Source organism: Engystomops pustulosus, chromosome 6 (genome assembly GCF_040894005.1).
Source record: "Engystomops pustulosus chromosome 6, aEngPut4.maternal, whole genome shotgun sequence".
Classification (NCBI taxonomy): domain Eukaryota; kingdom Metazoa; phylum Chordata; class Amphibia; order Anura; family Leptodactylidae; genus Engystomops; species Engystomops pustulosus.
This window is the reverse complement of record NC_092416.1, coordinates 187970791-187982853: the sequence shown is the minus strand read 5'-3', so window position 1 is coordinate 187982853 and position 12063 is coordinate 187970791. Positions and strand designations below refer to the sequence as shown.

At 45.6% G+C, this 12063-nt stretch overlaps 1 protein-coding gene across 1 annotated transcript; it reads right to left on the bottom strand.

Moving 5' to 3' along the window:
* LOC140065176 (uncharacterized) lies at positions 1 to 12061 on the bottom strand. The gene is made up of 8 exons (XM_072112741.1): positions 11942 to 12061; positions 9420 to 9459; positions 8890 to 9346; positions 2932 to 3753; positions 2729 to 2842; positions 2496 to 2543; positions 2272 to 2413; positions 1 to 1615 (listed from the first exon to the last, which is right to left on the bottom strand). Exons 3-8 carry the CDS (start codon positions 9343 to 9345, stop codon positions 834 to 836), a joined length of 2364 nt encoding a protein of 787 aa, XP_071968842.1. The 5' UTR covers position 9346; positions 9420 to 9459; positions 11942 to 12061; the 3' UTR covers positions 1 to 833.
* Between the last annotated feature and the right edge of the window lie 2 nt (positions 12062 to 12063).

Sequence of the window (12063 nt, the reverse complement as noted above, 5' to 3'; positions counted from 1 at the left end):
TAACATCAGCTTTATTTCTGCTCTGAGGCCTCATCGTTCCACAGTTTAAGCATCGCCCTAAATCATAGATGTATCAATAATGATGAGGAAGGGTCTCTGCGATGAGGAATCATGTCACCCGTCTATAGAAGCCCCCGATGGCGGCCGAGGGACCAGGATCTGGAGACCCAAAGAACAGAGAGAAACGGAAGTAATAACACAAAACTAAGGGACAACAAAGAGTTAAAGGGGTCCTAAACCATATGGGGGCAGATGGGGTGCTCCAACTTCCAAACATGATGCGAATGATCATCTCAGGGCACCAGCTTCCCGATGTGCCATAGCGCCCCCTACCTGCTGGGAGGCCTCCTCCATAGCCGTGTCCTGCACTGACATCTCTCCTCGCCCCGAGGTCACCGACTAATATCAATGACTACTAAGTGCTACAATGGGGGGGAGGAGTCCTGTAATACTGCGCTGTAGTGAGCATGGGGGCAGGAGGGGGTAAGGCAGGTCCCCGCTCCTAGCAGAAGGGGCCATGGACATTTACAGTTCTATCAGAATCCGCGGGGTCTATGGTGCCCCATCCTCCTCCCTGTACATAACCGGATCATGTGGTGGAGATGAAGCAGTCGTGAAGACCGTGGGGGGTCCCGGTGGTTCTGGATGCTACACAATCACTCAAACTACAACCTAAACCCCCAAAGGTTTGGCGCCTCCCTATGGATGATGGAGAAACAAGATCCAAAAAAACCAAACTTTCCAAACGAGCCAAGTCCTCAGAAGGTGTTCTGCACCCGGCGCCGCGGCACTTGTGGTGAACGTTCACAATAACGAAACATGTCGCTGTCCCTCTAGACCTCCTCGTGGTGGAACGCCCATTTATGTTTCATGAAATGCGACTTGTGGGCGAAGCGTTTCCCGCACAGGCGGCACATGATGGGCTTCTCGTGGTCGTGGATCTTCTCGTGTCGGGCCAGCTGGGACCTGGTGTCGAAGCGGTGGTCACACTTGCTGCAGGACACGGTCTTGCCTTTGGTGTGCCTCCTCTGGTGGACCAGCAGGCTGCACTTGTGGCCAAATTTCCTGCCGCACTGTTCACACTCGAAAGGTTTCTCCCCGGTGTGCGCCCTCTGGTGGATGATGAACTGGGACTTGTAGTCGTACTGGATCCCGCAGATGGTGCAGGCGTAGCGCTTCACGGCGTGGTTCTCCGCCCGGTGCTTGATCAGCAAGGACTTGGTGACAAACACCTGGTCGCAGTCCTCGCAGCGCACATCCACCTCCTCCTCAAAGCTCTTCAGGTGCTTCTGGGACTTGAGGTGCCTCTTGAAGGCCAGTCTTTTGGGGAAGGTCAGGTCGCACTTCTTACAGTGGTAGATCCTTCCCTTTTTACGTAATAAGTTATATTTCTTCATTTTCGAGCCTTCGTTGGATGAACCGTCGTCCTTAAGGAAAGTGGAAGATCCGGGGAGGCTGGAGGAGTAGTCCTCGTCTCCGAGCACCGAGTCGTCATCATCGTCCTCCGACAACAGCTCGGACTCGCTGTACTCGCTGACAACGCCTTCCGGCAGCCATTCCGGAGAGTTCGGCTGCTGAGTCGTCTCTTTGGCTTCTTCCTCGCTGACCGATTCATCTGTTATGTGAGAGAAGACGAGATGTCAGGACGCAGATTTCACCAGCTTTGGGATATGTCCAGCATAACCTTTACACGGAACCTGTCCCTGTGATACTGGACACTAAATCATCCAAAGGTTCTAATAGGTTGTGGGTTTAGTGTCCTTAATACTATGGCTAGAAGAGTTTAAAGGGCATCTGCCACCAGGATGAAGAACTGTATGTAAATGAGCCTGAGGGGCTCCAAGCTCTATAGATGTTAATGAAGCCTGGAGCCCCTCAAGCTCATTTGCATACAGCCTTTCATCCTGGTGGTAGATGTCCTGCAGAGGAGTCTGCAGTGGACTGATCCCTGGAGCATCTGCAATGTGGTTCAGTGAAGCTCCAAATGTTTACCGCAGCAGCTACACGTTATTTAGACAATGGGGCTTATTTACTAAGGGATCGCATTTACAGCGGATTTGTGTCGCTGGAACAGGTATTTAGAAGGGGATTGTGCCGCACGCGATCAGATTTTGGCACAGCGGCGCCGGCTTTCATGCAACATAAATCGGCGCACGATCTTAGTGAACTGCCGCACAGAGCATTGTCGTAGGAACTCGGAGGGACTAGGTAAGTAAATGTGCTCCAATGTGAACAAGACGTAGAAGATACCAGTGTAATGAGCCGTGCTACCTGTATCCGTATCATCGGGCAGTTCGGTGAGGTCCTGCGGCTCCTCGGTGATCACGTCCCTGTACTCCTCCTTGTGCGCTTTAATATAGTCCCACTCCTCCATGGAGAAATACATGGCCACGTCGTCGCACTTCACCGGCACCTGCAACGCAGGAAATCAGGCTGAGCCCCGGGAGGAGAGGCAGCGGGAACATCATGACCTGAGGATATACGGCCGCACTCACCTCCTCGGGATCATCCTCGTGGTCGTCTCTTTCTGCCAGAATCCATTTCTGTATAGAGAGACACAGCACACGTTAGTCCTCGATCCTCATCAATCTCCTGCCTCGCCCATCACTTATATCCAGTGGTGACCGAGCAACACCCCAACATGTCAGCACAGGGACAGGCAATGGACCACTACGGGGAGCTGTGTAGTGCTCCATTCATGGGTGGGGGGCGCACCCCTATAGCTTACATCGCCAGTCAGAAGAGCCACGATCTCCAGGACTTGGTTCAGGAACTTCTGGGTCATCATCTTGGAGGCCTCCTCAATAAAGGGAGCGTTGAGCAGATGCTGCATGAGAGAGACCTGAAGAGACACAAACCAGGGGGTCCGCATCATCCACCCCAAGGACTGTGCACACACCACTGACCACTTACAGTCAGAGGGGGACTTACCATCACTTCCTCCATTGCAAAGAACAACCTGCTGTCCTTGACGGGGACGTTCCTGGCCAGGCGCGAGTTGTCTGGGGTCAGACCCTGTAGTAACGCAGTCCAGTTCTGCAGATCGGGTTCTGGTTGCTGCCTTGGATCTGCCCCTCCAGGACTCAGATCTCTTGGGGGGACCGCAGGACCGAAGCGATACAGGTAATCAGGCCGTACGTTCCAAGAATCATCCCGCCGATTGAGATCAAACTCAGAGCATTGGACGGCCTTGTCTGCTGAGCACAGCGCCGGCTTCAGTCCATTATAAAACTTTCCCATCCGTGTGGAGGTGGAGGCTTCCCGGACCAGTATGGGCCTGGTGAGCACCCCGATGCTGCGCACCCCCCAGGTGGGGTCAGTGCTGGTGCCCACGTGCCTCAGGTTGGTATTATACTCTGCATACACAGTGGGCTGCTCACCGCAGGGGTACGAGCCGTCGTAGCTGGAGTCCGAGTGCAGCGGCACCTCCACCTCCTCCTCCTTTATAATGTTCCTCTGAAGGCCGGGAAATATGGTGGGAACAGCGTCCTGCTTCAGCCTTATAGTCGCCCCATGAATCATGTAACTACCGGGGGCAAAGTGATCGGAGCACATCCCAAACCTCTCCAGCGGGCTCATGTCCATAACCTGCCGCGCCGCAAGGTCAAGGTCACCAAAGTTCTGCCCCGTCTGCTGCAGCCACAACTTCACCAAAGCAAAGTTACTGGGAAACATATGGACACAGACCCCGGGGTGCTGCAACTCCATGAAGTTAGGACATTCTGTAACAATACAACGAGACGTCGCCTCATCCTGCAAAATACACAGAGATCACTGGACGTTACTATAATACTGCCCCCTATGTACAGGAATATATAACTACTATAATACTGCCCCCTATGTACAGGATATAACTACTATAATACTGCTCCCTATGTACAGGAATATAACTACTATAATACTGCCCCCTATGTACAGGAATATAACTACTATAATACTGCCCCCTATGTACAGGAATATAACTACTATAATACTGCCCCTATGTACAAGAATATAACTACTATAATACTGCCCCCTATGTACAGGAATATAACTACTATAATACCGCCCCCTATGTACAGGAATATAACTACTATAATACTGCCTCCTATGTACAAGAATATAACTACTATAATACTGCCCCCTATGTACAGGAATATAACTACTACAATACTGCCCCCTATGTACAGGAATATAACTACTATAATACTGCTCCCTATGTACAGGAATATAACTACTATAATACTGCCCCCTATGTACAGGAATATAACTACTATAATACTGCCCCCTATGTACAGGAATATAATTACTATAATACTGCCCCCTATGTACAGGAATATAACTACTATAATACTGCCCCCTATGTACAGGAATATAACTACTATAATACTGCCTCCTATGTACATGTATATAATACTGCCCCCTATGTACAGGAATATAATACTGCCTCCTATGTACATGTATATAATACTGCCCCCTATGTACAAGAATATAACTACTATAATACTGCCCCCTATGTACAGGAATATAACTACTATAATACTGACCCCTATGTACAGGGATATAACTACTATAATACTGCCCCTATGTACAGGAATATAACTACTATAATACTGACCCCTATGTACAGGGATATAACTACTATAATACTGCCCCCTATGTACAGGAATATAACTACTATAATACTGCCCCCTATGTACAAGAATATAACTACTATAATACTGCCTCCTATGTACAGGAATATAACTACTATAATACTGCCCCCTATGTACAGGAATATAACTACTATAATACTGCCCCTATGTACAAGAATATAACTACTATAATACTGCCCCCTATGTACAGGAATATAACTACTATAATACTGCCCCCTATGTACAGGAATATAACTACTATAATACTGCCCCTATGTACAGGAATATAACTACTATAATACTGCCTCCTATGTACAGGAATATAACTACTATAATACTGCCTCCTATGTACAGGAATATAACTACTATAATACTGCCCCCTATGTACAGGAATATAACTACTATAATACTGCCCCCTATGTACAAGAATATAACTACTATAATACTGCCCCCTATGTACAGGAATATAACTACTATAATACTGCCCCCTATGTACAGGAATATAACTACTATAATACTGCCCCCTATGTACAGGAATATAACTACTATAATACTGCCCCCTATGTACAGGAATATAACTACTATAATACTGCCCCCTATGTACAAGAATATAACTACTATAATACTGCCCCCTATGTACAGGAATATAACTACTATAATACTGCCCCCTATGTACAGGAATATAACTACTATAATACTGCCCCCTATGTACAGGAATATAACTACTATAATACTGCCCCCTCTGTACAGGAATATAACTACTATAATACTGCCCCCTCTGTACAAGAATATAACTACTATAATACTGCCCCCTATGTACAGGAATATAACTACTATAATACTGCCCCCTATGTACAGGAATATAACTACTATAATACTGCCCCCTATGTACAAGAATATAACTACTATAATATTGCCTCCTATGTACAAGAATATAACTACTATAATACTGCCCCCTATGTACAGGAATATAACTACTATAATACTGCTTCCTATGTACAAGAATATAACTACTATAATATTGCCTCCTATGTACAAGAATATAACTACTATAATACTGCCCCCTATGTACAGGAATATAACTACTATAATACTGCCCCCTATGTACAAGAATATAACTACTATAATACTGCCCCCTATGTACAAGAATATAACTACTATAATACTGGCCCCTATGTACAGGAATATAACTACTATAATACTGCCCCCTATGTACAGGAATATAACTACTATAATACTGCCCCCTATGTACAGGAATATAACTACTATAATATTGCCTCCTATGTACAGGAATATAACTACTATAATACTGCCCCCTATGTACAAGAATATAACTACTATAATACTGCCCCCTATGTACAAGAATATAACTACTATAATACTGCCCCCTATGTACAGGAATATAACTACTATAATACTGCCCCCTATGTACAAGAATATAACTACTATAATACTGCCCCCTATGTACAGGAATATAACTACTATAATACTGCCCCCTATGTACAGGAATATAACTACTATAATACTGCCCCCTATGTACAGGAATATAACTACTATAATACTGCCCCCTATGTACAGGAATATAACTACTATAATACTGCCCCCTATGTACAAGAATATAACTACTATAATACTGCCCCTATGTACAGGAATATAACTACTATAATACTGCCCCCTATGTACAGGAATATAACTACTATAATACTGCCCCCTATGTACTGGAATATAACTACTATAATACTGCCCCCTATGTACTGGAATATAACTACTATAATACTGCCCCCTATGTACAGGAATATAACTACTATAATACTGCCCCCTATGTACAGGAATATAACTACTATAATACTGCCCCCTATGTACAAGAATATAACTACTATAATACTGCCCCCTATGTACAGGAATATAACTACTATAATACTGCCCCCTATGTACAGGAATATAACTACTATAATACTGCCCCCTGTGTACAGGAATATAACTACTATAATACTGCCCCCTATGTACAAGAATATAACTACTATAATACTGCCCCCTATGTACAAGAATATAACTACTATAATACTGCCCCCTATGTACAGGAATATAACTACTATAATACTGCCCCCTATGTACAGGAATATAACTAGTATAGTACTGCCCCCTATGTACAAGAATATAACTACTATAATACTGCCCCCTATGTACAAGAATATAACTACTATAATACTGCCCCCTATGTACTGGAATATAACTACTATAATACTGCCCCCTATGTATAGGAATATAACTACTATAATACTGCCCCCTATGTACAAGAATATAACTACTATAATACTGCCCCTATGTACAGGAATATAACTACTATAATACTGCCCCTATGTACAGGAATATAACTACTATAATACTGCCCCCCATGTACAGGAATATAACTACTATAATACTGCCCCCTATGTACAGGAATATAACTACTATAATACTGCCCCCTATGTACAGGAATATAACTACTATAATACTGCCCCTATGTACAAGAATATAACTACTATAATACTGCCCCCTATGTACAAGAATATAACTACTATAATACTGCTCCCTATGTACAAGAATATAACTACTATAATACTGCCCCCTATGTACAGGAATATAACTACTATAATACTGCCCCCTATGTACAAGAATATAACTACTATAATACTGCCCCCTATGTACAAGAATATAACTACTATAATACTGCCCCCTATGTACAGGAATATAACTACTATAATACTGCCCCCTATGTACAGGAATATAACTACTATAATACTGCCCCCTATGTACAAGAATATAACTACTATAATACTGCCCCCTATGTACAAGAATATAACTACTATAATACTGCCCCCTATGTACAGGAATATAACTACTATAATACTGCCCCCTGTGTACAGGAATATAACTACTATAATACTGCCCCCTATGTACAAGAATATAACTACTATAATACTGCCCCCTATGTACAAGAATATAACTACTATAATACTGCCCCCTATGTACAGGAATATAACTACTATAATACTGCCCCCTATGTACAGGAATATAACTAGTATAGTACTGCCCCCTATGTACAAGAATATAACTACTATAATACTGCCCCCTATGTACAAGAATATAACTACTATAATACTGCCCCCTATGTACTGGAATATAACTACTTTAATACTGCCCCCTATGTATAGGAATATAACTACTATAATACTGCCCCCTATGTACAAGAATATAACTACTATAATACTGCCCCTATGTACAGGAATATAACTACTATAATACTGCCCCCTATGTACAGGAATATAACTACTATAATACTGCCCCCTATGTGCAGGGATATAACTACTATAATACTGCCTCCTATGTACAGGAATATAACTACTATAATACTGCCCCTATGTACAGGAATATAACTACTATAATACTGCCTCCTATGTACAGGAATATAACTACTATAATACTGCCCCTATGTACAAGAATATAACTACTATAATACTGCCCCCTATGTACAAGAATATAACTACTATAATACTGCCCCCTATGTATAGGAATATAACTACTATAATACTGCCCCCTATGTACAGGAATATAACTACTATAATACTGCCCCCTATGTACAGGAATATAACTACTATAATACTGCTCCCTATGTACAAGAATATAACTACTATAATACTGCCCCCTATGTACAGGAATATAACTACTATAATACTGCCCCCTATGTACAGGAATATAACTACTATAATACTGCCCCTATGTACAGGAATATAACTACTATAATACTGCCCCCTATGTACAGGAATATAACTACTATAATACTGCCCCCTATGTACAGGAATATAACTACTATAATACTGCCCCCTATGTACAAGAATATAACTACTATAATACTGTCCCCTATGTACAGGAATATAACTACTATAATACTGCCCCCTATGTACAGGAATATAACTACTATAATACTGCCCCCTATGTACAGGAATATAACTACTATAATACTGCCCCCTATGTACAAGAATATAACTACTATAATACTGCCCCCTATGTACAGGAATATAACTACTATAATACTGCCCCCTATGTACAGGAATATAACTACTATAATACTGCCCCCTATGTACAGGAATATAACTACTATAATACTGCTCCCTATGTACAAGAATATAACTACTATAATACTGCCCCCTATGTACAGGAATATAATCTCTTAGTCTCTCAGTACACGCCTCCTCTCTCCCCTCCTGGGGGTATTATGGATGAGGTGGGGTGGTACCTGCTCGGAGCGGTGCGGGCTGGTGCCAGCATTCGGGGGGCGGCGGGGCCGCCTCTTCTTCTTGGGGTGGCCGGAGCTTGTGGCTGGTGATGGGGGGGAGGAGCAGTCATCTGACTCCTCAGTCTTGATCTGGACGACCCTGGATCCCACCACCCGGGAGGCGTAGGTGGATTGCTGGATGAAGAGGGTGGGCACGGCGTCTTTCTTCAGCGTCTTCTCGGACCCCTCGGTGGTGTAACAGTCTGCAGGGAAGTGGCGCGAGCAGATCCTGTACTCAGACTGAGCCTGGTCCTCAAATATTTTCTGGGACACCTTGTTGATGTCCTGGAAGTGGAGTCCGGTCCTCAGAAGCCACGTCCGGATCAGCTCCACGTTATCCGGGAAGGGGTGGAGTATCAGGTCGGGGGCGGAGCTCCTCCAGCTTATGGCACACCCCTTAACCAGACAAGTCGTCATCCTGCAAGAGACAAAGGAGATTCCAGATCTGTTCTAGGTGCCCCCCCCCCGCCCTGGGGTTCTAGAGCGCCGACCTTTCTGGAGAACCTGGATGTGAATCCTCCGTAACCGAGTCTACAAGAGAAGAGGAAAGGTCAGAGAATACTGTACAGCCCCCCAATATACAGCCCCCCTATAATACATATATACACCGTCCCCCCCTCCCCTATAATACATATATACACCGTCCCCCCCTCCCCTATAATACATATATACACCGTCCCCCCCTCCCCTATAATACATATATACACCGTCCCCCCCTCCCCTATAATACATATATACACCGTCCCCCCCTCCCCTATAATACATATATACACCGTCCCCCCCTCCCCTATAATACATATATACACCGTCCCCCCCTCCCCTATAATACATATATACACCGTCCCCCCCTCCCCTATAATACATATATACACCGTCCCCCCCTCCCCTATAATACATATACACACCGTCCCCCCCTCCCCTATAATACATATACACACCGTCCCCCCTCCCCTATAATACATATACACACCGTCCCCCCTCCCCTATAATACATATACACACCGTCCCCCCCTCCCCTATAATACATATACACACCGTCCCCCCCTCCCCTATAATACATATACACACCGTCCCCCCCTCCCCTATAATACATATACACACCGTCCCCCCCTCCCCTATAATACATATATACACTGTGCAGCCCCCCCTCCCCTATAATACATATATACACTGTGCAGCCCCCCCTCCCCTATAATACATATATACACTGTGCAGCCCCCCCTCCCCTATAATACATATATACACTGTGCAGCCCCCCCTCCCCTATAATACATATATACACTGTGCAGCCCCCCCTCCCCTATAATACATATATACACTGTGCAGCCCCCCCTCCCCTATAATACATATATACACTGTGCAGCCCCCCCTCCCCTATAATACATATATACACTGTGCAGCCCCCCCTCCCCTATAATACATATATACACTGTGCAGCCCCCCCTCCCCTATAATACATATATACACTGTGCAGCCCCCCCTCCCCTATAATACATATATACACTGTGCAGCCCCCCCTCCCCTATAATACATATATACACTGTGCAGCCCCCCCTCCCCTATAATACATATATACACTGTGCAGCCCCCCCTCCCCTATAATACATATATACACTGTGCAGCCCCCCCTCCCCTATAATACATATATACACTGTGCAGCCCCCCCTCCCCTATAATACATATATACACTGTGCAGCCCCCCCTCCCCTATAATACATATATACACTGTGCAGCCCCCCCTCCCCTATAATACATATATACACTGTGCAGCCCCCCCTCCCCTATAATACATATATACACTGTGCAGCCCCCCCTCCCCTATAATACATATATACACTGTGCAGCCCCCCCTCCCCTATAATACATATATACACTGTGCAGCCCCCCCTCCCCTATAATACATATATACACTGTGCAGCCCCCCCTCCCCTATAATACATATATACACTGTGCAGCCCCCCCTCCCCTATAATACATATATACACTGTGCAGCCCCCCCTCCCCTATAATACATATATACACTGTGCAGCCCCCCCTCCCCTATAATACATATATACACTGTGCAGCCCCCCCTCCCCTATAATACATATATACACTGTGCAGCCCCCCCTCCCCTATAATACATATATACACTGTGCAGCCCCCCCTCCCCTATAATACATATACACTGTGCAGCCCCCCCTCCCCTATAATACATATACACTGTGCAGCCCCCCCTCCCCTATAATACATATACACTGTCCCCCCCTCCCCTATAATACATATACACTGTCCCCCCCTCCCCTATAATACATATACACTGTCCCCCCCCTCCCCTATAATACATATACACTGTCCCCCCCTCCCCTATAATACATATACACTGTGCCCCCCTCCCCTATAATACATATACACTGTCCCCCCTCCCCTATAATACATATACACTGTACCCCCCTCCCCTATAATACATATACACTGTCCCCCCCCTCCCCTATAATACATATACACTGTCCCCCCCCCTCCCCTATAATACATATACACTGTCCCCCCCCCTCCCCTATAATACATATACACTGTACCCCCCTCCCCTATAATACATATACACTGTACCCCCCTCCCCTATAATACATATACACTGTCCCCCCCCTCCCCTATAATACATATACACTGTCCCCCCCCTCCCCTATAATACATATACACTGTCCCCCCCTCCCCTATAATACATATACACTGTCCCCCCCCTCCCCTATAATACATATACACTGTCCCCCCCTCCCCTATAATACATATACACTGTGCCCCCCTCCCCTATAATACATATACACTGTGCCCCTATCCTCTGTTATGATGCCGGGGCTGTCACACACCCGCAGGCTCATCCCTCCCCTGACACAGTGACCCGCACTCCTCAGCCCGAGACACAGGAAGCCCCTGTACAATGTGCAGCCGTATAATGCGTCTCCCTGCGGCACTGTACACCCGGAGGTGTGTGTGTAGCCCCCGCCTTCCCCCGGGCACCCAGCACCCACATTACCTGCCCACAGACACCCAGCGTGCGGCGCGGAGGGAACAACACTCTCCCGGCCCGCTGATTGGCTGCGGCAGCGAGGTGACGTCACCGCGTCCCGCCCGGCGTCGCTAGGACTCTTGGGAAAC